Below are 27,870 nucleotides of genomic sequence, written 5' to 3' on the forward strand. Positions count from 1 at the left end.
CTCGGTAAACGAGGGGGGCTCCTGGGGGCATCCCAGGCAGCAGTTTGTTGCTACGCACAGACTCTGCTACTGCCAGCCTGGTCCAGGGATTGACTACAGCACCGGATGGTTTTGTACACTCAACTTTATTGTCAAGCTTGTGAGAATAACACATGCCTAGGGGGCCACAGGGCAGAAGGATGTCCTCTGGGTGACCGACCAGTGAAGTTTTACAAAAAGTTAATGGGTTTTTTAGTACTGTAGATACAAGAAAAGATTTTTTCTTGTCTGTGCCAGCCACATTTGCAGAGTGACAAGCCAGACTGTTTGGCCGCTGATATGGCTGCTTACTTGCACAAGCTCACACTTTCACCAATCACTTGTTCCAATGATCCACCAGATGGAAATAAACAGCGGAAGCAAGGCGCTGCGTGTATTTGTGTGGCAAACCTGTCTGGTGCCATAGAAGAACGACTGCATGCGTGAAAACAAGGGCACCATTGCCCACACTGCAGACCCAAAGGATTCCCTTTAGCATCTATGGAACTCCTCGCATCAGCCCAATGATAAGCCTCCATTGCCAACACCCTTTGCTCCCATTCATTCAGCGGCATTTCATTAGAGAAGTTCAGTCACCAAGGGAGGGAGAAAAACATCAAAGGATCAAATACCTCCCCCCCCCCCCCCAGAAAAGACTGACGAAGATTATCATCAAGAACTAGCAGGAGCATGAATATGACTCCCATTCTGCAGTTACTCCGCTGGCTACCTATCCGTTACCGAGGAGTTCAATGCAAAGAACTGGCTATCTCTCTCTCTCTCACACACACACACACACCACACACACACACACACAGTTCCTCACGGCCGAGGTCGGGCACACCTGTGGGCTCCCCTCTCCTCCCATGTTCCAGCACGGCAGCTTCGCTCATCTTAACAGGGCCTGCTGCAGGGCCGTCGCTCTGCACAAGGGCAAAATCAACAGCTGCCCGTGCGCGCACACAGTCCTTCTCTCGAGGTGGCCCCCATCCTATGGAATGGTCTGCCTGAAGAGTTTAGGAAAGCTCCGACTCTCCTGCTTTTCTGCAAATGATGCAAAACTGAATTAGTCAAGAGGGCTTTCTACTCCGACAGGAGGGCTGCATTGTAAGGAAGTGTCTCAAAGAGACGCTTCGGTAAAGAGATAGGGACCGTAGACTTCACTACTGTGTGCTACCATGTACTATCTGTAGTATTATTATTATTATTATTTCGATTTATAAACTGCCCATCCTCAGGGGCTCTGGGTGGTGAACAACAGTTAAAATCAATAAAAACAAGAAAACAATAATTCTAAAATCAACATACAATAAACAATAATAAAATAAATTAACCAAATACATTAAGGTGCAATGGTGGGGAGAACCCCACCACCACCACTGATCCTACTGGGTAGTTCCATGTTGCTCAGTATGTCAGACTTAAGACTTGCTTATGTTTCAGCATTTCTTCAACTCTGTGTACTGGATTTCTGCTAGTTTCACATCTATGCAAATTTGCATGTATATACCAATTACGTGTTTACTGAAACATTCTTGAAATTGACTGTACTGAATTGACTGTATTAAACTGTGTAACCTGCCTTGAGCCTCAGTGAGAAAGGCGGAGTATAAATGACAAATAAATAAAGAGAAACACACACAGCAGGTTCCACATCAACATCAAAAGCATTTGTTAATCTCAATGAGTTTCAAGTAGTCCCCCCCGGCCTTTGGGGGTTTTTAGATTCAAGTGGTCACATTCACTACATATAGTTCAACATAATTTAATTGTAAGCAAAAAGATCACCGAGAAAGTCTGAGGAACAAGGTTCTCCCTTAAGATTAGAAAGGGAAAGAAACATTCAGTGCTGGTAGAGAAAGCAGAGGTTGCTTCTTGCTTTCCACCCTTTCCCAAAGTCATCACACAGCTTAGCTCTGCCTTCACATCCATTTGAATGAGCATTCAGCCCCCTAACCGCCCCCCTGCCCGGCCCATGCCCCACCTATTTACCAAGTATTTCTAAACCAGACGCAAACTTTCTCGAGCCTCAAATTTCCAGATGCTGTTTTTGAATACCAGCTGAGGTGGGACAGTATCACTCCCTCCTCCCCCGACCAAAATCTTAGCAGAGAGACTGGCAGAGAATTCCAATATCTGATCTTACTTCAAGGTAGTTCAAGGAGACAAATAAGGGTGACATAGAATAGCATTTTAAGGGAGTCCTTTGCTTAGCCTTAAGTAGTTTCACATCTTCTTGTGGTTTTATAGAAAATACTTTCCCTTGCCATTTCTCCCCCAAGGGAGAGTCTTCCGTCCTCCCACCTCCTTTTCCCACAATCCGTTTTGCTTTTCTGACAAGTCACCCAGCCAAAAAAGATGATAGCCCCGGGGGTTCTTTCTCCCTGTAGCACCCATTTCAATACAGCCAACGCCCAAGCTTGGCTCCCAGTAGCTGGTCCTGGCAGTCCCGGGCAGGCTGCCTCATCCCGTTATCGCCAGGCACGGTTCAGCAGCTTCACCTGCGCCAGCCTCTTGGTAATCATGGTAGCGAAGACCAGTCCAAACAGCACACTGCTTATCAAGATGTAATCGTAGTCGTCCTTCAGCACATCAAACTGCTTGGACGGGTAGACTCGGGTCTGGTAGAGGTCCAGTCCGTACGCCACCACCTGGGAAAACAAGAAGCCGAGCCGAGCTGAGTCCCGCCTCCAGCGCAGACCTACAGGACTGCATATGAGAAGGAACTGTTGCAGGTGAGGATGCTAGAGGCGTGGACAAGGGGTGGGGGACCACCTGAGCCGTAGCAGGGCTTCCCTCGGCCAAAGCAACAATAAAAATAAAGCTCCACCTAGTAAGCTCCAGACCCTGCCTTCTGCGTGCAAGGGAGAAACAACCTAGGCGGGGCCATCTTCTTCAACAGAGTTCTGCCCAAAACATCCTTCTGAAGCCAGCATGACTCAGCAGACACTGCACGGCCCTCGAAGCCAAAGGCCCTGATTCAAGTCTAATCCTGCGGATGCAGTCTCAGTAGGGATCCTTTGGTAAGGCATGTTCTTATCCTCCACAGGAAAAAAAACGGATTAAAATTTTGCTAGTGTGGTTCCCAGTGGGGAAAGCAGCGTAATTTTTTAAAAAAAACTTTTAATAGATTACAAATCATAGATCATAGGGCTGGAAGGTACCTCCAGGGTCATCTAGTCCAACCCTCTGCATAGTGTGGGAAATTCACAGCTACACCCCCAGTAACCCCTGCTCCATGGCCAGAATACCTGCCTGTCCCCACCCACTTTCTAAAAATACTTGGTGGGTGCCAAGAAAGGGGATGGTGGCTGCCCTGGTGTCCAGAGGCATCACGTTGGGGACTCCTGCTCTAGAAGATCACAGCCTTTTCTTAACACGGCCAATGATGTGTTGAAACTAGACTGCATCAAGGTGTCTTAAACAGCCCTGCCTGCTGCAGCCAGCATACAGCGATGGGTGGATTCTCCTGCTGTTTTGTTTTATCTGAATGATGCATTTTTTCCCTTCCTCATGAAGGGGAGCTCCCAAAGCTATTAAAAGATGTTCCTCAAAGACGCTCTCTGATGCAGGAGATACTGTGAGTATAAAAAACCCCTCCCGCATGGCAAGAGACGCTGGAATTCTTAGGCTTTAAATTAACAGATAAGAGCCTTGGGTTGACAGAGGCATTTAAAGAGAAGCAGCTGCATTTAACCCTCCCCTTCCTACAGCATGCTGAAGGAGCTGCAGATTATTTAGAGACTTGCATTTTTCAACACAGTATGCTGCCAACTGTGCTCAGTGCGCAAAGCCTCTGTATTCTTTAATCAGCAAAGCTCAGAAAAATAAGCACCTTTGGACAAATAAGTAAGTAAATATCATAAATAAAAGCAAGTGCTTTTCGGAGAGCCTCTGCGTCTCTCAACAAGGCTCCTGCACTTGAGAGCTGGAGCACAGCAGGCCCCCTCACCTCCCAGTCAGTCAGGGCTGGCAATATTTTATGCCCAAGACGAAACTCAACTAAGTTCAACATTAGTCCTGTATTTACAACAGCAGCTGATCTCACTTTCTTTGTCAGTCTAGGCTTCCCACCCGTATCGTGGCCACTCTTTTCTGTCCTTGGGACTGGAGCAAAGCCAGAGCTGTTACCTTGGAGCACAGAGCCCCCCCCCCCATTTCACCCACAGAGTCATGGCACACAAGAAAGGGAGACGGTCGGCATGAAACGAGCACCCCCCCTAGCTTCTGACTGGATGTCCCCAAGAGTGGCGTGGCCTGATACTGCAGGAGCTACTCCATAAGGCCGCTTTGGGGAGCTATCTTCACACTGCTCGTGGGAAATGCACTTCTAAGGATACTAATCGTCAATTTGTCTCTCTTGGAAGAGAGATGGGGGAGGAGGTTTTGCACAGACGCCCGAAGAAAGCAGAGCTGCCTCCTAGTGTGGAATCCTGTTATCGGTCCATTCATTGAAGAAAAGTTTCTGTACAAGAAGCCACAGTTAAATGGACAAAGCTGCAGGCTGAAGTGCGTAAGCCCAGGACTGAGGCTGTATCCGAGCTGGTGGGGAAGAAGAGCATTCTCGTCAACGCACCCTGCAGCGATATGAATATGCACAGGAGATTCCTGTGGAGGAAGAAGCCAACGTTGACTCCAGACCTCAGAGATCAGAATCCGGAGGAGACTGTAAAGATTATGGATGATCAAGCAAGGTGGCCTTCGGATGTTTCCTTTACTGAGCAACAGAGAAAATCAACCAGAGTGTGGAAAAGGATTTTACGTGTGATGCTATTTGTTTTTATCCTCTTTTGGCTTCTTGGAATTATCTGTTATGTCATTTTAATACTCCAGTGGAATGCAGTTATACAAGCGATGCAGCCCCCCATTTCGTGGAATACCACAGGGCCTTCTGAAGACCAGTCTCTTTTAAACATGCCACAATTTGAAGCCAGGCAAAGGAGAGCCAGGAGGCATTCTAACCTTTCTGAATTTGAAAACATCACAACGAAGGTCGTGCCAATGGGACTATATTTTGAGCCTTACACAAAACCGGTGATATTACAGAAGCAAACGCTGGGCTTGCCGGTCGTGTTTCATTTTGACAGCTCTCAGATGGCTAAGCAGTATAACTTAGTGAGCAAAGCGGCACATCAAAGACTGGTGACTATTTTAAATGAAGAGATGCAGAATTTATGGATGGAGAATCCGTATTTTGAAATCCCTTTCGGGGGGCCCGAGGAACAATCCAGTTACCAGGAAATGATGTGTTATGAAAATTTCGGTCACTGCTATTTAGTTGACTTTGGGACTGACAGAATTTGGCCTACAAATGAGATCATAGCAGATCACTGTGAGCGTCCGCAGCATGAGAAGGCCATCGTGGAAGTCAGTCTCCCTCAATGGTACTTGAATGTAACCAGTCTAGATTATGGCTATAATATGTACGGGAGATATGAGGGAGCAAAACGGGAAGAGTACCGCGTTCCTGGGGGGAAAAGGTCAGCTAAAGCAGCTGTTTTCTGTACCACTGCCATGTACCGGTGGGCTGATGATCCACAAACTGGAGACAAAGAGAAACTGGTTCAGGCCCTAGCAAAGTGCCTTCAAAACAAAACCACTGGGAAATTAAAGGACGCCTGTTTGCCCCCAGAATGGCATGATCATGGCCAAGGACTCTTTTTTAGAGACATGACAGATGAAGATTTCTGTAAGAGGCCTCGGTTCCCAGCTTTCTTGAACAGAACCTATTCCGAGCAGTCGTGCACCGCAATGTGGTGCGAGGAGCAAAAGAAACTGAACTGCACACTTCCTAAAAGCGAAGATTGGGATTGTCTTTTCTGCAGCTGGAATATAAGTGAAGTGGGCTGGAGCCACAAAATCGATCTTCCTTATTGGGACAGAACAAAGCATCGCACCTCCTGGTGTGTTAAGAGGCACAAAGTCACCGAAGTGAATTATGCAGCGTATTCTTTGATGCATGTTTGCATGAGCCAAGCCAGAAACATCTCTATCGACAAGGTGGTCTCTTCACTGCGGCAACTTTTAATTGTACAACAGGAGCCAGCAGATTTCCCATGCGACCAAAGGGAAAGTCAGTGCACACTTCAAAGCATACCTGACATGGTCCAGGCAGAAGCTGTGTGGGTTTTAAACAACACTTTTTTGGATTTCTGGGAAAGAGCATCAAAAGGACAGGAGCAAGGCTCACAGATTGTTCACCAAAGGATTAAAAAAGATGTTGATACTGGGTTAGCATCAAGGACCCTAATCTCGAAAGCTATTAAAGTGCTGTCCCATCTTTCTGATGTGAATGACCAAACTTTAAAAGGTGGCATTTTATTAATTAAAAAATACTTAATATCTGCTTTCAGTATAATTAAACATGACTTCTCCACTTTTTCAGACGCTTTAACCATAGAGAGCCTGCATGTTCACGTGATGAAATGTGTGTTACAACTTTCTCAGGAAAAAGTGCCCTGGTTCCTCATCAACCAAACAGAGATCCAGCATGCCTTACAGCTGAGTGAAAAGCAGATGCAAATTGTACGGCACACAGCTAAGGCTTATGTGTACAAAGTCAAGAAACAACGGGACAAAACGTCAACCAAGGTCTGGAATCCAGAAATAGCCTCCAGGTGGAATGTATATTTTTATCTGGAACTGCACGTTCCAGGAGAATTTTATATGACTAACTGGAAACTGAAAAACGTGGGCTGGTTAGTTGCCACCGGTAAGCACCTGGGTCTGTCGCACATCATCCCCCCTTTTCAGTTTGTATCCTTTCTGCGTGGGCAACAGAAGTTCCTATCAGTCCATGACTGCACAGATTACGGATATTTGTTTTGTGAAGAAATAACTGAAACAGCTCCTTGCAACACAAAGGATTTAGGAGGAAATTGCCCAATCACCCTGCAGCCTGTTAACTCTTCTTATCTTAAAATCGAGCCTTTGAAAAATGGGTCCTATTTGATATTAAGTGGCATTTCTGACTGTGGCATTGCAGCCTACAAGCCTGTTGTTGTAACAGTCGACGCTCGCCGGGTATGCTTTGGGCAGGAACTGTTACCCCCTTTGGAGCCCGCTTCTCTTTTTCAGCCTGTGGCAATTAAGATACCGATTTTGAATCTACATTTCCCTCTTTTAGCAGGAATTATTGCTAACCTGAAGGAACTGAAAATAGAGCTGTTTAACACATATGACCCAGTGGAGAAGATCTTGGAGCGTGCTGAGCAAGAACTCTTTAACTCTAACATCCATGAACGAAGGTGGCCAGAATGGCTCGGCTTTCTCAACGAAGCCCTCTCTCAGCTGGGGCCCGGGGTGTCAACAGCCATGCAGTTCCTGACACAGCTGATGGTGACGTTAAGCGAAGGAACTCTGGGAACGGTTTTTGATTTTATCTATTACTTTAAATTTATTCTTGTGGTTTTTCTCTCCATGTTTTTCACATCCTTAATTGCTCAGTTTTACAGGAAGTGAAAAGGTAACACTTGATGCATTTGAAGCATTGCATGGAACAATTATAAATGGTTCAGGCGATGTCTTTACAGAGGACTGAATGCTGTGGGATAGCACCTTATCAATATGTTTTGATTCTCTAGGGTGGTTTTATGCAGGTTGAACATGTTGTCCTATAATTCTCTAACCTACTGACATCCCAATTAACCATTCAACCTTCACTTCAATATGTATGATGTCTTTTGACATGCACTAGTGTTTTTATTTTCTGTACTGAACATACAACATTGCCTTTAAAAAATCTACGTTATTTTAAACCTATGAAGACTTGTTCATCTTTCCTTATTCTGGAGATTAAGCAGATGTCAGTATCTGTGGAGGTCTCAAGGCTTCCAGGCACAAGCTAGTCCGGCAGCCTTTGAATTTGGCTCTGGGCTTTGATTATTCTTTCAGCCTCCTGAGCTACGAGAAGAACAGGGCCCCCCACAAAGTATCTGCTTTCCTTGCCTAATGATCAGAGGGCCAGCAGATTTTGTCTAGAGCAAACTGGCTCTGTTGTGAAGCCAGGATGAGCCTGTGGCCGTGGAAAGCGGATAAGGAGCCAGAGAACACCCTGAATTGCACAGGAAGGGATGCAGTGGATGGTGGGGGGGAGAGGGGCTTCTCTGCTCTGCTTTCATTTCATGTATGCATGGACTCATGTGTTTGTAAATAAATATTTTAAACACATCAGTCTGGAACAAACGTTCACCAGGAAACAGTTCTCCCTTGGCAAGTAGGCTAAAGCAGGAACAGCCAAGATAGTCAAGCACTCCTCTTTTTAAATGGGCTCCTTCTTCCAGCAGCCTGTACTTCCTCAAAAGGGCTCTCTGCAACATTGCCTAACAGGGTTGTTGAAAGCAGTAATACAGTAAGGGTGACACATCACGAGGCCCCACCGAAATGCTTTGTAAGTCGACAATGGTCCATAACAGAAATACTTCTCCATGCCTGTTTGGTCAGCAGCCGTAGTTAAGGGACTGGGGATTTAGGACCTGCAAGGTCAACTGGATTTGAAATCTGAATTCTGACTACAGCCTGTATTTTGTGTTCTATCCATTCCCTCTTGCTTCTCACCTTTACCCTCTGGTCAGAGTTAAAAAAGGATCTGAAAAGCACAGGGAAAGCCGACAGCCTCAGTCTAAGAGCTCTGTGTGCAGAAGCCCAACTACCCCACCCCTGCACCTCTAGATAGTGAAAGATCTCAGGAAGGAAGGGTTGCGAATAACTCTCATTTGCCTGTGGCTGCAGAGAGTCTACTGTAGGAAATAACACTGGGCCAGATAGGTGGGGGAGAAGGTAAGTTCACAGGGAGGTGATCTTGAGGAGAACAGGAGGGGCTGCGTCCAGCCCTCCGCCTCGGGTTCAGCCCTCCTCCCATTTACTCACCAGGCAGGTGGACTCCAGGCCCGATGGGGCTGTATAAATCCCCCTCATTCGGGATATGGTTTGGTTGTAGTTGATGAATCTCTCAGCATGGATCTGAACGTCTGGGGAATAGGGGATCAGGTTTTCTTCCCTGAAAAAGACATGCAGTGGAAGATCAACGCAACAGCTTGGTCAGGAGGCAGCACAGATAAGAGCCTTACGGTTTCTGCTTCCCCTAGGGCTTCTGACTGAGCCATGTGCTGTAGGCCTCCCCTGGCCCCCGTTCCTTTTGCCCCTCAGGTGAAGAGGAGGCCCAGTCTGTTGGCTGCATGTCTCAGAGAGCCCAACAGCAGCCTGGGAGGTCCCCAAGCAGAGAGCGGAACAAGATTCCGGGAGATCCAATCCCAAGTCCTTGGCCCAAGGCAGGTCACACTGTGCGACAAGAGTCTGCCCTGACGTCAGGCAACTTTGTCAGTTCAATTTCTGTTCCCGAGGTTTGGTTTTTACCTGGTTTGTTCTGTAGGTATTTCTGGCCGCCGTGGATCCAAGAGAGCCTTAGGGAGAGAGAGAATCGCCCCAGAAGGAAGCCCAACTGCGAATGCAGAGAAAAACAAACCCCAGGAAAACAATTTATCACCAACTGTTACATACCCATTCTCCTACACAAGAGACACGGTGCGCTGACCAAAGGGCAATGAAAGGAAGGACTGGGGGGGGGGGGGTCTCTTCAACAAATGCCTGGTTTTGGCAAAGGGGTGCTGGTGGTTCTCTACCTCTGCACGTAACCCCATGCGGGTTATTCTGCTCCTGTGATTACATGTCTGTGTAATTGGGAAAGGGAAGGTTGTGGGATTCTGAAGCTCCTCTTCCCAAGCATGAGGACTAGAAGCATGACGAGGGTAAAAACACCACCGAGAGCAGATCAGAGGGCCACTCACTAGAAAGCATTTGGAACCAGAGAAAACACGAGAAGCCTCTTCTAGTCCAAAAAACTAACAATTAAATGTTCAAACGTTCACTTCAAATTTCAACTTGGGAGAATTCCGTAATTTACTTTTAACCCAGAATATTTCTCCCTTCATGTTATCAACAAGGCAGTTAAATTCTGTTTATGGCAGACCTGTCTCCTAAAATTGAAGGGCATCCACAAAGAGATGCATTAAGAGGGGATCGAGGCCAAACAGAAATACTGATTTGCTTGGAGAAATCTGTGGTCCGTTTCAGCTCCTCTGTCACTTAAGACCTGCACTGGGACCCCTCCCCCCAACCCTTCCCAGCCCATTTCTTAACTGAGCAGGTGGCGGCTGGTGATGCCCCGTTCCGTGATGGTGACCTCCATGGCGCTGATGGCCGAGGGGAAGATGTAGGACTGCTGGAGGACCTGTGGCAAGAGCGGGCGGTCGAGGGAGCTGAAGGCTGTGGCGTTGTATTGCTCCGTCCCCTCGTACAGTTCCAGCACTGTGAACTCGTTCCGGCGAGCCTTGGTGTTCCAGTACTGATACTGGGGGGGGGGGGGGGGAAGTAGAGGAAGGGTTAGCCTGGAGAGGCAGGTTCAGGGCTGTTGCTGCAGGGCCAAAGAGAAAGTGGGGACCCGAGACTGCAGCATGGGCCAGACGTAACAAAAAACCAGGGTAACGGGCAATCCAGGGGATCCTCCTCCTCCTCCCTCTCTGGGCACAGGCAGCTACCAAGAGCCAGGGCTGGGGAGACTTCAAATCCCAGCTCTGCCACGAGGCTCACAGCGGGACCTTTGGCCTGTCACCCGCTCTAAGCCTGACCTTCCTCTCAGGACTGTTGTGGTGACAAAAGGTTTATATCTGAGGGAGGAGAAAGCCAGGCATGCCTCCCTGAATTGCTCAGAGGACAGGCAGCGTAAAGAGAGATGTCCTGCTCTGCAGGGAAAGCGTGAGGCTTGCTGGCTCAGATGTAATGTACAACAAAATAGAACAACAGAGAATCTCCCGTGTGGTATTATGTCTCCACAATTGTTTAATAAAGGATATATTAATTGAGTACTGTTTCACAAATTTGTTTATACAGAGTAAGGGATGTAATAAACAATTTGTATATTCTTTTGTTTCTCTTGACACAACCACGGTCCAGATCCTTGTAAGGTCCGTTTCCAAGCTTCTTTCTCAAAGAGCACAGATGCTGTAAAATACACATAACAATTTAATACATTCCCAAATTTTAAAACATACAATAGTATATTCATATTACAATATACTCACTCAAAGAATCTTACCTTACAAGGATCTGGACCGTCCGTTAGAGAATGCAGTCACAGAACCAACTACGTGTACCTATGATTATAGGTCTTTTTGATCTGTGACATTCACAGTGTCTGGAATTACCCTTATACTGTACCTGTATTGTACCTGTATGCAAGGCAAATCGAGTTCTATATGAGAAATAGTGTCATAGGATGCCAAAAGCAATTGCACTTTAATAACATCCATGATAGCACTTTGAGCACAGGACACTTTAATGAATTGTTTTTAGAACGCATAAGATGCCTGTATAATTGAGGTCTAGGGAGGTTGCAATATATGGTGTAGTATATGGTTGTGTCAAGAGAAACAAAAGAATATACAAATTGTTTATTACATCCCTTACTCTGTATAAACAAATTTGTGAAACAGTACTCAATTAATATATCCTTTATTAAAACAATTGTGAAGACATAATACCACACGGGAGGCTCAGATGTAATGGCAATGCTTTTTGGAAACCCAGAAATAGCTGGATGTGCCCCATGGGGAGCAGGGAGGCTCCCCCCAAGGGCATATGCCTTGTGTACATAGTCCCCCTTCCTCCTAGGGCAATATATGCTGGTTCTGGCTGTTGAGAGGGTAAGGAAAACCTCAGGCCCACAGCATCCTAGGCAAGGCCCTTCCTTCTTCCCACAACGCCTTGGCAAGCAGGCTGGCAATCTTCAAGTACCCTCCAGCATAAGAGGGACAGAACAGCGCAAGAGCCTTCCTTACCACCACCCAGTTTTCCGAATGCACAATGTGCACCGGTCCTTTGGCCTTCCTCTGCACCGAGGAGTGGATGATCCGGCCCGTGACGCTGTCAATCAAGTAGATGCCGATGAAGGTGCGTTCGTGGTGGCCATCGGTGCTCTCTGTCACCACCGCCAGCAGGTTTGGGTTCAGAGACTGCAATGAGGACAGAGATGCCCTTAGCTGGCAAAGAGCCACCCCAGCCCTTCGTGTCTAGCGCTCGGAAGACCAAAGGCTTACAATATCAACTTTTTGCACATTTGAGGAACGTATTATATTTTTATTGGCTGGTGCTTTTCCTCTTCTTACTCTCAAAGTGGCTACTTTTTATCTTTTTTTCTATAAATATAAGCTTGTTAATCCTGTAAAAAAATTAGCTAAATTGTAATTCTATGCCATTTCATGGTTTTTGTATTTATTGATTTTACTATCTCAGTTTTAAACTTTTTGAGTTTTATTCTCTAATGTAAAATCTGTTAACAATAGGACGTTTTGGAGGTCTTTCATTCAAAGGGTCGCCATAGGTCGGAGGCAACTTGACAGCACGTAACACACACATGTAAATATGTTTAAAACTTTTTGCTGTGGTACACTGTTTTATGCTGGTGTATATGTGGGGATGTTATGGCCTATGGCTACCACAATAAAACTATCAGTCAATCAAAGGCTTACAACAGACTGGAGAACTAGGAAGGCACTGGCTGTTATAATGGGAGGTCTTGTGGGAATACTGGGGAAGGGAGCCTACTGCATCTTTGAACCCGCTGAGCACAAGACAGGAGAGGCCCTGGGGCCCTGTATCTGGAAGGGAAAAGGAGCTCAGAGAGTTTGGCCTCCTGTAGCGGAAAGGAGGAACCATCCCTCATTGGACACCCTTCTGTGTCTCAAACAGAATGGTGAGCAGGTTCCCCAGTAAACCCCAGCTGGTGAGACCTCCCTTCTGAACAGCCACACAGGCTCCTCTCGATGTCCTACCCAGGCTTACTGTCAGAATGAAAAAGAACTGCAGAAACAGACCTCCATCGCTCAACCCAGCAGCCGCTGTGGGCAACCAGACACTTCTGGGCAGTCCAGAGCAGGCCTCGAAAGCAACAGCCCTGGCCTGCTCTTTGCTGCCTACCAGAGGTAGACTGTCTCTGAACATGGAGGTTCTAATTTAGCTATCATGGTCAACGGCCTATGGCAGTCCTTTTCTCCACGAATCTCCTCCCAGCCATGAAATTCACTGAGCCACTTGGGCTCAGCCAACTTATCTCAGACAATTGTGAAGAAGAAACAGATGGGGAATAAGGGAAGAGTGCAGCATATGCCGGGGTTAGCTCTGGGTAGAATTAAAACATGTAGTCAAAAAGAGTAGTAAAAAAATCCAGGCCACTGTTCAGATTTCTTGCCACACTCTTCAGAAATAACAGCAGTGCCTAAGAAAAAACAACACGAGGAAAAAATGGTGGTGGGGGGGAGATACAGGGGACTTCAGAAAGAGCTTCAGTCCTTCAACCGCTCATAGATTATTAAATAAAGAGAAGTAAGATCCTATCTTCAGTCTGAAGGGGTGCGATCTCTTTTCCCCAACTGGCTAGATCTTTCTCTCTTCAAAACTTGTCTATCAGCTCGTTATTACAATCACAGTTTAAAAAGAAAAAAATGTCAACTTTTCTCTGCACACCTGGATTTTATTCTGCTCCCCTCCCTGACCGTGCCCCGTTTTGTCACCTCAGTGGTGTGCTGCCCTTTGGGGACAGATCTTACTAACAAAAAGGACAGCACGGGCCAAGCCAAGCCCACCCACCCACCCACCCATACACACGCACCTTGTATAGCACACTGCGGTCACCCATCACGCGGCCCTGGGAGTGGACATGTTCATTGGTTCTCTTCCCCTTCACAGTCACAATCCGCTGCACGTCCGCAGGGATGGTGATCTCCCAGCTCTCTTCTGTGGTCAAGTCCTACAACGAGGCCCAAGAAATCCAGATGATAAAAGTCAGGCCAACCTCCCATGTGCCCTGAGACCAGAGGCTGCATTCCCAGCTCTGCACCCAACAAAACACACACAAAACCCCCAAGCTCGGAGTGATCATATGCCTGGACTGCAGTTGCCAAGCTCCAGTCCAAACTGGGCTCTCTCTGCTGGAGCATTTTTAAAACAGCCCTTGACAAGCTCTTCAGACCAGAAGTGCATTTGCGGCTGTGGCTGCTTGTCCTGATGTTATTAATTTTATTCTTATGTAAGTGAATGGGTTTCATGCTGCCGTTTCTCTGCCGCTTCACTGGAGTTTTATTCTCTTATTATTTTTTGTCCCATTACTGCTTTTATAAAATCATATTGCAAGTCTCTACGTATTAAGCTTGCCGTGAAACAGATAATCAGCTTCCCAGAAAGTGCTCCAGCCCAGACTTGGGCCATCCTCCAGGCATCTTGTGACCAGGGTAGGGGGAGGAAGATGCCAGGTGTCTGCTGTTCTGTGGGGCTCCCAAACGTGGTAACAAGGGAAGTATTCCTAGTTCTTTATGGGCCAACTTACAATTTGGTGTGTCTCAAATACAGGAAGGCCCCATTGGGATTCTGCCTCTGGCACTGGCCTAGCAGGGTTCAGTATTTTCTGGTTGGGCTCAGCATTATCTCACCCCTTCTTCAGCTACCACAGCTGCCCAAGCTCTTTGGAGCTGGCAGTCAGGCAAGCCTTGACTTCCTCTTGCCCCACTCCTGAGGTGCTCATCCCCTTGGGCCCTTGATAGCCAGACGCCTCTTCTGCAGTCAGCCTTGAGGTCCCACTTCCCCCCTTCTCTGCTCGGAACTGCTGTGGCTCCCACTTGCATTTCCTGATCAGCCTGTTCCTCTGACACCTACTGATGACCTCACTTCCTGGGGGAAGCTCCGCCCTCTCTGGCTATCAGACAAACTGCATGCTTCACAGCAAAAAGACCGGCCTTACCTTGCGCAAACGTCTCCCGGTCAACTTGCCCTGCTCAGAGTTCGCTAAGTAAAATGAGATGGAGGGGGCCATTTCCGCCAACTGCCGAAGGACATTTCTCGTTGCCGGGAAAACAGTCACCTGACAGGAAACAAAAAGAGAACCGTTCAAGAGAGAGCTTTTGGGTAAGCCAGAGCACGACGCCCAAACAGAAGGTACCTTGTACTCGTCATCAACCAGAAGCAGCACTTTGGCGTAATCCTGGTCCATGATGGGCAGAAGCAGTGACTGGAGGATGGGGCGCTTCAGCACCGGAGGGGCCACCTGACTCCACCTCCCAAAGATGGGGTTGAAGACATAAAGGGAGCTCCGGCCAGTCTCCTAGAAAGCAAAGCGATCGGACGCTCAAGCCTCACTCGCAGAGCTAATGTGCAGGGCGACAGACAAGCACGCGCCCCTTCTCTCTTGCCAAGCATACAACAGCACAGCATATAGCATTCTGGTAAGCAAGCCTTGGTCAGGGTCCAAAGAAGGGCATTTACCGTTCGCTCCCTTACACCAAGCCTGATTTGTGTCTGTTAAATCTCTTGCATTTAGAGTCCAGCCTCTACCAGGCTCCAAAGAGGCCTCCCTCCCACCTGGGCAAAGCCCAAAGCCAGATCCGCTGAGCTTCAGCAAAATGGACAAACGAGCACCTTCCATTAGCCAGTGTCTGAAAGGGCTTTGGCGTGCCCCAAGGAAGCGCTCACCTCTCCCACCCATTCTGGGCAGAAAATACCTTCTCCTTGATGAGGGCCCAGCATCACAGTCAAACACTCTACAGCCCGCTACAAGGCTATCTGTTTTGGGACAGACTGTGGCTCAGCAGCAGAGTGCCTCTGCTTGGCACACTGGAGTCGGGGGTCCCCAGGGTTCAATTCCCAGTATCTCCCACTGCAAGGTCTGGGGTGCTGGGAAAGCCTCCTCTCTGCTTGGGACCCCAGACAGCTGCACACCATCCGAGAAGACAAGATTGAGCGAGAGGGACCAGCGGTCTGACTCCATACAAGAAATTCCCATCTGCACGCGCTCTAATGCCATCTGACCCAAACTGCAGGCACTGACCTTGTCCTTGACCAGTAGGGTGCACTGGGGTGGGTGGGGGAAGTGAGCTGTTGTCCTCTGAACCACCAGCTTGAAGGAGGAGCCCGGCCTCACGTCCTGAAGGTACTGCTTCCACAGGATAGTGCCAGAGCTGCTTTCAATGCCGAACAGCTGAAAAGGTCAAATGAGATGTCAACAGGATGCAAGTGGGGGGAAGCGTGGCCTCTAGGCCACAAAGTACCACGGGCAGGTGAAAAACAAACCAGAAAATAAGCAGATGCTGCAGCTCAAAGGCAAAATTCAGGCATCATGCCAGACCATGGTTTATGCTTCCATATGAACATCTGGCAAGCCACAGGTTCGAGCTGCTTGTCTCTTTTCATGTCCCATCTGCTCAGCTTCCAACTAGAGTTATTCAAGAAGCCGGCACAAACCATGGTTAGCAAAACCCATTCAACGTCACTGTTTCCAATTTGCCAGCCAACTGCGAACCAGGCATTTTTTTTATTCAGATACTGTGATAAGACACAGCCAGTGCAAACCATGGTGGTGTGCAAACCTGATTAACAGCTAAAGGGACATCACATAAAACTGCAGTTAAGCTTCCTTAACTGTGGTTTAGTGCAATGCTTGAACTGAACCAAACTATTTTTAAAAATCCTAAACTAGCCCAGAGTTGAGTTTCAGGAGGGTATTAAAAGAGCAAAGTTTGGCTCCAGTAGAACCTTAAAGATCAACGAGATTTCCAGGGCAGGAACGTTTGAGAGTCTGATGAAGGGAGCTTTGACTCTCGGAAGTTCATAGCCTGGAAACTGACTTGGGTCTTTAAGCTTCTATTGGAACCAAACCTAGCCAAGAGAATTCACAGATGTAGGAAGAGCATGCGTTTCGCTCCCGAAAGCCAGCTCCAGTCCTAAGGTTTCCAATTTCTGCTCCTTTTTGCCTTCTACAACCTCTTTTATGATATGGCAGCCAGAACTGCATATAGTATTCCAAACACAGGCACGCCATAGAGCTATACAACAGCATCACAATATCAGCTGTTTTATTTTCAGCCCCTGCCCTAATAATCCCCAGCAGGGAGGTTGCCTCTCTTGCGGCTGCTGCATACTGGGCCAACATTTTCATCAAGTTTTCCTCTACATCAAGCCCAAGATGTCTTTCAATCTCTGTCAGTTCAGACTCCATCAAGGTGTATCAGTAGCAGCAGAAGTCACAAGCACATCAGGCCTGATGGGAAGCAGCACAGGTGTCACAAAAGCTAAGAGGCCAGAGGCCTGCACACCAGGAGGGACGCACATCGTCCACTGCGCCTGCGCTCTTCAGGCTCCTTCTGCATAAGCCATATTAGAAAACATTTCAGGTAACGCTGACTCAAAGCACCTGCTCTGTCACAAGCCGGGGCCTGACACTGAAAACTTGGGGGAATCCCACTCTCCTCACCTTTCCAGAAGCCGTGACCACCACAATCATCTTCTGCAGGTTAAACTCGTCTCTGGCCAGGTTGTCAATGTTGATCTCGTTCTTGATCAGACTCCGGGGCTTGCGGGCGTCGTAGAACATCTTCCAGAGGTGAGCGGTCCAGGCTTGCAGCAAGATTAACTGGGAGGACAGGCGCTTCAGGAACATGCCCAGCAGGCCATCTGCAAAGAGAAGAGGGCGCAGGGAAGAGGAGGGCCCAGGCGTAGCAGGATGAGCCACGCAGAAGGTTGAAGGGCCACTTGATAGCTCAGGGAGACTGCCGGAGACCCCGGAGTGCCGCTGGTAGTGAGGGTGGGTAACATGAAGCGAGAGGGACCAGTGGCTTGACTTGGCATGAGAAGGACATGGTCACACACAAAAGTGCAAATGAGTGGGCTTAGTTAGAGGCTCCAGATCTCAAGAGTACGTGCACGCCTTCATTAATCAACACTCCAGCCAACACTGGAGGTGAAAGGAGCGCTAGTTCATCCTCAGCTATCTGAAGACTGGATATATCATTTGTTTTGGAGGTGGAGGATACTGGAGAAAGAGAGAAAACAAATACACTCCTTTGGCACTGTGGGAGGGCAGGGGGCGTCCATGGTGGAATCGTGTAAACCTCTTATGTCTTGCTCTCACACACACTCTTTGCAAAGGAGAGCGCTTGATGCAGCTCACAATAATACACCACACACTCTGTAAAACATCACCATCACCACCAAAAAAGAGAGGAAATATTAACATCATCATTCTTAAGACAGCAAAGGACACGACATGGCAGCAGCTCAAATCTGAGAGCACGGAAAGAAAGAAGAAAAAAAGCCAGCAATGCTCGTGGGCGAGCCACAGTTTTCTGCTGGTGCCTCAAAGTCAGCAAATCGGGCACCAGAGAATGCACAGCAGGAGGGCTGTTCTGTAGGCAAGCTGAAAACACCCATCTCTGGCCGCCACCCACCTCCTCCCTGAAAGCGAGGGCTGAGAGAGCAGCGCCTTGCCGGCTGACCTCCCAGCACATCCTCAAGGAAGGAAGAACACGGTCACAAAACAGAATGTGTTCCTCTGCCTCTCTCTGTTACAGTCCCTTTTTTGATTGGATTGTGCATGAAGTTATTTTTACAAAAAGAGCGCCCTCAGAAGAAAGCATGTCACAGAAGCGAGACTAGAAGAAATTCTGCATTACCTTGAATGGCTGGTTCCCAGGCGGCAAAACACAAAGCAAGAAACACCATTCAAATTTCTCTCTCTAGCAAAAGATACCAAATGATGCCCAGAATGCCCCAGAGCAGGCTGACCACACCTCCCTTGCCCCCAAAGGTCTCTGGGCAATTTGTCTAGAAGGCTGGGGTCATTTACACAGCCAGAGGAGCACACAGTCCTCCAGGAAACAGGTTCAAATTCTTTAAACAGCAACCCTTTCATGGGAGGGTGGTTTGTGCTGCTGCTAGGAAACACATCTCTAAAAGTAAAACACATCGGCAGCAGAAAACAGCTATAAAACACAGGCATATGATTCTCGTTAACCATTTTCCAGGGAGCATATTTAATCCCTCACTCATTTTGTGTGACAGAAGTATTTTGTTTTAAAGCAGCCTAATGAAAAACAAGGCCTCCTACTCACACAACAGACACAAGACAAACACACACACGCAGGGCTTTTTTTCTGGGAAAAGAGGTGGTGGAACTCAGTGGGTTGCCCTCGGAGAAAATGGTCACATGGCCGGTGGCCCCGCCCCCTGATCTCCAGACAGAGGGGAGTTGAGATTGCCCTCCACACCGCTCAGCAGCTCGGAGGTCAATCTCAACTCCCCTCTGTCTGGAGATCAGGGGGCGGAGCCACCGGCCATGTGACCATTTTCAAGAGGTTCTGGAACTCCTTTCCCCTGCGTTCCTGCTGAAAAAAAGCCCTGCACACACCCTTGCTTGGTGACAGCTGTAACTCAGTCAGGCACTCCTCTCCACAACCTCGAAGAAGGGTCGTTACCTGCTTTCTTTCCAAATTCACCCTCCAGTTCGGCCTGCGCGCCCGTCAGGGGGAGATCCACCATCTGCAAACTGACCACTTCTGCCAGAGACTCTTCTCTGCTCCACAGAACTTTGCCTGCAGAGAGGAAAGGTCAGCAGACCAATTCGGACTTCCCTTTCAAACCGGCTCTGCTGGCATTTAGAGAGTGGACTCTGGACAATTTAACGCGGCTGCTGCTGGGGAAACAGCCTTGGAGAAATGGGATTTAGAGGGAAAGACTTGGCTCAGCGACAGAGCACCTGCTTCGCGTGCACAAGGCCCTGGGTACAATCCTTGGCACCTCCGACTAAAGGATCTCCAGAAGCAGGTCTTGGGACAGGCCTTCCTCTGCCTATGACCCTGGAGAGCAGCTGCCAGTCAGAGTAGACAATGCTGAGCTGAAGGGATTAAGGGTCTGATTCTGTAAAGCGCGTTCATGAAGGATGACTCTCGAACTGCAAAATAACACCGGCTTTTCAATACGGAGGCATTCAGTCCCCTCTGGGAAGTCCTGGTTTAGTGCCTTTGGCTGTCTCCAAACATAACTCAGAAAAATTCAGTTGCCAAAAAATCTCTAGCACAGTAGAGCTTGGTGGGTTTTGAACCATTCAAAACACAAGATTACCTGGTTGCTGGAGGAATGAGAGCATGTGATCAGCTGTTTGCACCAGAGCCCGGTAGCCCACAGAATCGTCTTTCTTCAAAAAGACCTGAACGTAGAGCTACCCACAAGGGGAAGGGGAGAACCAGAGAAGGTCGTTGTCATACTTACGCACTTGTATCCGCTGATTAAATGCTTGCAGCCCTTGCTGGCACCGCTCCTCCCGGGTGGGGGTGGGGGGGGCGTAACAACTTAACAGAGCTCCGCTTACCTGCTCAGGCCTGGGGCTGCTTTTCTCCACGGTGAAGGAGATGGTTGTATCCAGCAGCCTTTGCCCAGTTTCTGCCAAGTACAGGTTAATTGCATATGACTGGTTGTGGCAAGACAGGAATTCCTGCAGCAGGGATCAGAGGAAAGAGAAAGGGGGAGGACCGATAAATCAGGGAAACTCAGGGCTTGCCATCTGACCCCAAGAAATCTTGTCTGGTACGCAAACATAACCAAAACAGAAGAGATATTATACTAACGATGCTACGGAATTCTGCATGAAAAATCTCTTTTCCGATCTTGCTCCTCAAGCAGAATCAAAGCCAAGCAGCACCCCAGGGGGGCCCTTCCAAAGGGGAGCCCATTGCGACCATGGCAATCTCTTGGAGGCGATGGGCAGGCTTGCATTTCCGAATTCATGCAAGATGGCTCAGCTGCCTTCAGTCCCTGCGTTTCTCAGGCCTGATGGATGGCCCACTATAGCAGGACGGGCTCCCAGCGAAAGCAGGCCCGTTCCAAAGACAAGTGAGGCAGCTGACATCCCTGGGCCCTTACCGCTTCAGCCTTGCAAGTCATGACCGCAGCCACTGTCTTCTCATTCGTTGTTGCAAAGGTCACGAGGCCCCCCTGTGAGAGAGACGGAAGAGGGGAGAAGGAAGGCTTTGACAAGAAGCGGGACACGGGAAGCAAGGGAGTGCTCAACCCAAGATTCTTTTGCTTAGAGTTTATTTGGGAAATTTCTATGCCGGAGCCAGCATACAAAATAAATACAATAAAAAAGCAAAACATAAGATAGTAATTAAAATTCAGCGTTAAAAACCTAGCCCAGCATAAAAACATAAGACCATAAAACCAGACCGCATACAGCTTAGCACAGCAGTTTCCAGGCAAGAATAGTGTTTAGAAAGCCAACCCCTTAATTAAAAGCCTAAGTGAAGAAAAATGTTTTGGTGGTACCTAAAAGGAAGCAATGTGAGCAGCCAGAGGTCCTGAGCCTCAAAGGGAAGGGCATTCCATAAGTGAGGGGCCACTACTGAAAATGCCCTGTCTCTGGTTGCCACCCAGAGACTGTTCCCTGAAGGCAGGGAACAGACAACAGGGCTTGTGAGGCAGACCTTAACTGCGGGGCGAGCTGGACAATGAGTCAAGTTGACTTCTCCTAAACACAAGGATGGGGTGATAAATATTCGCCTGAACCTGAGATTGGGGGGGGGGGGGATGTCACACGAAGGTTCCTCCATACACTGCCCCCCAAACTGCCAGCATGTAGAAAACTAGCACGTCAGGCGGAAAGCTCGGAGTTAGTCTTTTCCCCAACATACCAGCTTTCCACTTGTCAGGGGTTTTTTTAATGTAGGGGAACGTCAAAACATAATGCTCCCACCCCCCGCAGTCTGAAGTGGGACAGTGCGGACACCTCCTCAGCCTCGTATTTGCCGTGGGTAAGAAGCAAGGCTCAGTCACAAAGGAGCTCTCCTCCCAGAGGGTGCCAAAGCCCACTGCGACAAGGCTCATTCTCTTGCCTCCACAGATCAGACTCTGCAGCCCCCTTCCTGCAGTACCCGTACTCTGTTTGGGGCACACGGTGGCGAGTGCTGCACAGACAGATCTCTGGCCAGAGGTAACCCTGCCTTTAAGGAGAGAAAGAGATGGACTCAAAGGCTTTGTGGGTGCCTCAGAATCCCACAATTTGGTAGCACCAGGTCCAGGGAGCTGTCTGTGGCCATCACCTGCCTCCCATGAAGCACAGAGCTCCTACACCACAAGGGAGCTGTGTGTGTACGCAGCCTCCTGCCCGTGAGCGTAACCAACGTTTCTCAAAGGGACCGGGATTGACTGTCACCAGAGGGGTCTTCCCACCCGCCTCAGAAGCCAGCAACTGCTCTTCAATACCTGCAGGAAATCCCGGAGAAGGCTCAGCAAGCCATTGCGATATTGCAGCAGCACAAAGTGAGTTGGGGACAACTGCAGGAAGAACTGAGCTCGGGAGGCGCTGGCAGGATTCGGCTGAGTGGACGAGAGACGGGGCTGGAACGTGTCTGTGAACTCTAGCCCAAGGGACTGTGGGAGAAAAGGAACCAGCAGTTATCCATGCCAGTAGAGAGCGGTGGCCTCAGGGGACAGACTCCGCAAGATGGCTTCTAACATCCTAGCCAGGCACCTTTTAAGCCCCTGAGTGGGCTCCTGCCCCTCTTCCTCCGTCTCTTTTATGCTGTCCTTTCTCCAAGGAGCTCAAAGCAATGAACACAACTGTCCCCTGGGGCACGGACCTTCTGGGCTGAAGCTGAGACAGCCTAGTGAGCTTCTTAAGACTGTCAGTGCAATCTAGTCTGGAGTAACTCTTCTTAAGGTTGCACTGTGAGGGCACTTTCCTCAGCTGCAGAAGGGGAAAGGGCTGCGCAATCCCAGTGGGCAACTGGCAGGCAGGACGTAACCTCTGCGTTGACCAGGCCTGATAGAAAGCCTGGCCTATACAGCAGCAACCACCAGCCTCCATTCAGCCCCTTGATCTGCCTCCTGCTTCAGCCCGAGCCCCCTGCTCAGAGAAGCATCACTCGCAACCTGTGTTCAGGGACAGCCACCCCACCCGCAACCTCATCCTGAGAGCCACAAGCCTGTAGTGATGCCCTCTGTAAAACCAAACCGCTTTTGGTTTCCTTGGGGCTGAGCGCACTCACCTCCAGGCGAGCTTGTTTCATCTCCTCCTTGGAGTCCAGGGACAAAGTGTAAAGGGAGTGCGTGGCCATGTCCACACACACCAGCACAGCCTCTCCTGTGACCGTGCAAGACTGGCTGAGGCTTCTTAGCCAGGGGACTTCCACCCTACTCTGTGGCAGGGGGGAGAGAAAGAGAGGGGGTTAAGAAGGCAAAGTCACTGCAGGTGGATTTTAGGCAGCTGTGGCTTAGTGGCAGAGCCCCTTTGCATTCAGAAGGCCCCAGGGTCAGGCACTTGGGGCAGCAGGGAGGTTTTCCTTGCCAGAGACCCCACAGAGCAGCAGCACGGGTATTATTGTGCCACGTGACCAGTCCTGTGACACAGTATCACACAGCTTGGCATGTTCAACTTGTAAACTGGTTTAAAATTATTATGAAAATAGCTCTTGCCGAGTTCCATGGGGCTTACTTCCAAGTAAGAACATACAAGCTTCAGTCTTAACTGGTAGATTCTTAGATGCATGGTCAGCTGTCTTTCCAAAACATCAGATCAAACCACAATCTGGAAAAATAAAACCTCCATCTCCACGCCCCTCGCATACTCTACCTGTTGTGCAATTTCACCATCTTCAACACTGAAGGCAAGGACATTCACATGGCTTTGAGGAGAGACCCCGAGGGCAAACACCACCCCCGTTCCATAAGAATAGAGCAGCTGGTACTGGACAGTCTCACTGGGAAGGAAAACCAGACGGTTACGTGACCAGTCATCAACGCAGTTCTCTCCCTGCTTGAGCTTCTGTTTGTAGTCTCAAGTGATACAGAGAACTCTAAACACCTCATCTGTTGCTGGTGAGAACTGGGCAGCCACATATTCCCTTCTGACAGCCAATGATTTCCCTGTAGTCATTCTTTCTGCACAATTTGTGATTTTATCTGCATACATTACAGTTTTCCCCAAAGCCCATTTGCTCAAGCCTCTTTTTTTTTTTCAAAGCACGGGTGATGCTCCCCCCAATCCACATTATTTTTACAGGCATGGGAGGCGGCCGGCCAGACAGCTGAGATGATCTGATCTGTTGCCAACGGAAGAGCTCAGCTCATGACAAGACCCGACTTGGCCTTACCTGTCTGGTAAGTGCTCCATCCATTTCTGATGGCCGTTGGAGAGGTAGTGAAGGGACAGCACACCTTTCTTCAAGACCGCCACATATTTCACAGAGTCCTGCAGTCCCACCAAACTAGCCATCTGAAAACTTACATTAACAAATGTATAGTTTAATGCAATTTGCCTGAGATTACTAACATATACCCCCCCCATCATTCTTTCCCAGAGTCCTGAAACCCTCACCTGCCTGTGTCCATGGAGATTTCCCAATTCAAGCCTCCAATGTTGGTCTCCCAGGATCGCAGGATACGACCCCCACTGGAAACAGTGATGGCATCTGCAGAGGTGGGGGCAGGTGCACGAGACCATCATTTAAAAGGCAATGCCCACAAATACAGCACAGAAAAGAGCAGGGGACCCACATCTCATTTCTCTTGGGTTTTTTTATAACAACAACAACAACAACAACATCATTCGAGTTATATACTGCCCTTCAGGACAACTTAACGTCCACTCAGCAGTTTGTGAATCCAGTAGGTGTTCTGTAATAAGATTTAGTTACTAGAATATTTATCTCAACTGTTTATATCCTGCAGCCTCGGCTCTAAAGATCCTAATGTGGCTTTACAAGTAACAACTGAAATAACACGAACAGTATAAACAACAGTGAAAAGTCTAGAAAAGAGCAATTGTAATCTCAAAAAGCCACTTTGAAGACTAAAGATAGAAGATCCTCCTCCCCCCAAACATGTCAGAACTAGGGACTCGCACAGTGCAATCCGAAGCAGTTACGTCTTTCTAAGTCTCCATTGAAGTAAATGAGCTTTAAAGGGTGTTAAATCTATTTAGGACTGCACCATCAGTTGTTTCCCCACACATAAAACGGGGATGTTAAGAACTGACCTCAGATTTGCCAGAGATAAAAGTGCATTACAGTGAACTGCAGCAGACACGCAGAAACATTTTAGTGGTAATAAATAGCCTAGCTATGATCTCAACAATTTACTTACCTTGCCCATGAATCAGCATGGTGTCTACTGCCCCTTCCGGTGTCCCCTTGTCCACATGGCGCCACACTTGAAAAGGAACCAGGAATAATTTGAAGCTGTCCTATATAAAGTCAAATCACTGATCTGCCACTGACTATCTGAGACAAGGGTCGGTTGGTCAGTCAGTCCCTCCCTCCTCCACCACCAGAGATTTTTTTTTTCATTGGAAATGCCAGATCTTCAACCAGGGACCTTCCAAGTGCAAAATAAGCACTCTGCAGCTAAGCTCTGGACCTTCTCAGCCATCAACTGAAGCATTCAGCACAGCTACTGGGTGACAACTGTTTTCCAGCTATCTCAAACAGACAGCTTTCTCAGGTCTACACCCTCAAGTCCCTTTAGTAGATTGATTATGGGACCTTCTGCATGCCAAACAGACACTCTATGGAGTTAGGAGACCTTCCAGTGAACAGCATGACATATGTTCTAAACTGTCTTACACCAAGCCAGAATCAGGAGTGACACCAACATGTACCTAATCATCCCTATCTTGTTTGTACACACTGCTAATGTGTCCAGGGATTCCTGGGGGAATAAACAGTTTGCCATGTTACAGGTACTCACAGATTTCTCCTGTCCTGGAGTTGAAAGCAGCCATCACATTCTTCTCTGTGGCCACAATAAGCTTCTTTGAGCCCTGGGAAGACTCCAAGGAAGCAAACTTCAGCTTTCCCACATACTGTTGCCTCCTGGTAGAAAAGAAAAGCAAGGAACGCCCAATATGATAACTCCCCCTGAATTAAAGTCAGTTGCAGGGGGGGTATACATAAATACACCTTTGCAAGAAACCTGTAAGGTCCAAACTTATGAAGGCTTCAAAGTTTTAGCCTACCTTGGAAGAGCAAAGGCATACTCAAACAGGTAAAGTAAAAAAGTAGTCCCCTGTGCAAGGACCAAGTGATTACTGACCCATGGGTGGGGGTGGGGGGATGTCGCATCATGACGTTTTCTTGGCAGACTTTTTGTTACAGGGTGGTTTCCCATTGCAAACAGAGAGAAAGAGTGTAAGAGTGTAACTACTGGATCAAATCAAAGACCCCTCCAGTCTGGCATTCTGTTTCATACAACGGCCAAATACCTCTGAGAAACAAGTATGCATTCTTGTAAGTATGATCCTACTAGGTAGAGCTCATGTTGTTTAATATGTTAATCTTAGAATTTCTTAAGCTCTGTTTCAGCATTTCTTCAACTCTGTACTGGATTTCTGCTGGTTTTAAACCTTTGCAAATTTGTATGTGTATGCCCTATTGTTTATTGAAACATCTTTAAAATTGACCTTATGGACTCACTGTAATCCGCCCTGAGCCTTAGTGAGAAAGGTGGATTATAAATGACAAATAAAATTTAAAATATTATTTATTTATTGTTATTTTATGTCATTTATAGTCTACCTTTCCCACGAGGTGGATTAAACAGTGGAAACAGACAACCTTCACTGGCTATGCCCAACCTGCAACACTCGGAGGTATGCTGCTTTTCCACATGGAAAGTTCATTTTACACTTTTTCAAATACCCTGAGATTGAACCAAAACTCCAGCCTTCCCTTTTCCAACAGTTCAAAGAAAGTTGGTTGCTTTTTATTTATTTATTTTCAATTTGGATTCCGCCCTCCCCACATTTCCAGCAGGCTCAGGGCGGATCACAGATACATAGAAGTTAAAATATATAAAACAGTTTTTATACATTAGCAACCATAAAACAACCAGATTTACACAATTTAAAATACGTAAAAACTTTTGGGAAAGGAATGAGAGTGACATAAATGGGACAGCCCTCCGCTGTTGCTTTCTCCAGTATTCAGAAAGAGACTGCCTTGAAACATACAGAGGCTTCAGTTTCACCATCGCGGCTAATATCAATTTAGGACGCCAGAGATCCAGTTGCAAACAATCACTAAAATTAACTGGAAGCATGTTATCTAACATGTGGACAAGCAGCCTCTCTCTCTCTCATAAATCTGTCTACTAAGTTTTTAAAATGTTATCCTAAACTAGTAGAAAAGAGCAAGAGTCCAGTAGTACCTATAAGGCTAACAACATTTGTGGTAGGGTAGGAGCTTTCGAGTCACAGCTCACTTTTTCAGATACCATCAGATACCAGTTCTTCATAGAGTTGCCAGCCTCCAGGTAGTGGCTGGAGATCTCCCGGAATTACAACTGGTCTCCAAGCCACAGAGATCAGTTCACCTGGAGAAAATGGCTCCTTTGGGGGGTGGACTCTATGGAATTATGCCATGCCAAGGTCTTTTCCCTCCCCAAATCCCACTTTCTCCAGGTTTCACCCCTCAGATCTCCAGGATTTTCCCAACTTGGAGCTGGCAACCCTAGTTCTTCAGGTATCCTACCGCAAATTTTGTTCGCCTTATAGGTGCCACTGGACTCCTGCTCTTTTCTACTGCTACAGGCAGATAAATACGGCTACCCAAGCTGATCTATCCTAAACTAGCATTGCAATCATTTAATCATCATCATCATCATCTTGTGGCAGTGAGTTCCGCAGGCCTTTCTCTAGGTTGCCGCAACCCGAGCCAGACAGGGCCCCTGACCGGACCGGGCCTTTCACCCACCAGTCAAACTTGCCCACTTGGTCCTCGTAGACTGCGCCCGCCGGAAGGAGAAGGAGCAGCAGCGAGAGGAAGGCCGAGACCCCCCACAGCCGGGACGCCGCCATGACAGCCAAGGGAGCGAGAAGAGGCCGAGCCGTGGGAGGCCTCTGGTATCCCATCAGGCACCGCGCGATCATAGAGGCGAAGGGGCGCTTTTCCCCGATCTTTAGGCGTCCATTATGTGTGCCTGATTTTTCCACAGCGGTGTCGATGGACAACGAACGGCGGGAACCTTCCCCACGCGGCGATGTGA

General features: G+C 48.1%; 1 protein-coding gene across 1 annotated transcript; it reads right to left on the minus strand.

Moving 5' to 3' along the window:
* Positions 1-1,767: 1,767 nt before the first annotated feature.
* EMC1 (ER membrane protein complex subunit 1) lies at positions 1,768-27,717 on the minus strand. Its single transcript, XM_055001388.1, has 22 exons — positions 27,579-27,717; positions 25,576-25,700; positions 24,973-25,038; positions 24,206-24,299; positions 23,982-24,110; positions 23,462-23,588; positions 22,878-23,027; positions 22,093-22,260; positions 20,755-20,826; positions 20,204-20,326; positions 19,957-20,053; positions 19,311-19,427; positions 17,312-17,511; positions 15,890-16,039; positions 15,005-15,166; positions 14,807-14,926; positions 13,682-13,819; positions 11,853-12,026; positions 10,156-10,366; positions 9,373-9,457; positions 8,887-9,016; positions 1,768-2,669 (listed from the first exon to the last, which is right to left on the minus strand). Exons 1-22 carry the CDS (start codon positions 27,680-27,682, stop codon positions 2,490-2,492), a joined length of 2,922 nt encoding a protein of 973 aa, XP_054857363.1. The 5' UTR covers positions 27,683-27,717; the 3' UTR covers positions 1,768-2,489.
* Positions 27,718-27,870: the final 153 nt, after the last annotated feature.

The sequence above is a fragment of the Eublepharis macularius genome, chromosome 17 (assembly GCF_028583425.1).
Source record: "Eublepharis macularius isolate TG4126 chromosome 17, MPM_Emac_v1.0, whole genome shotgun sequence".
Classification (NCBI taxonomy): Eukaryota; Metazoa; Chordata; class Lepidosauria; order Squamata; family Eublepharidae; genus Eublepharis; species Eublepharis macularius.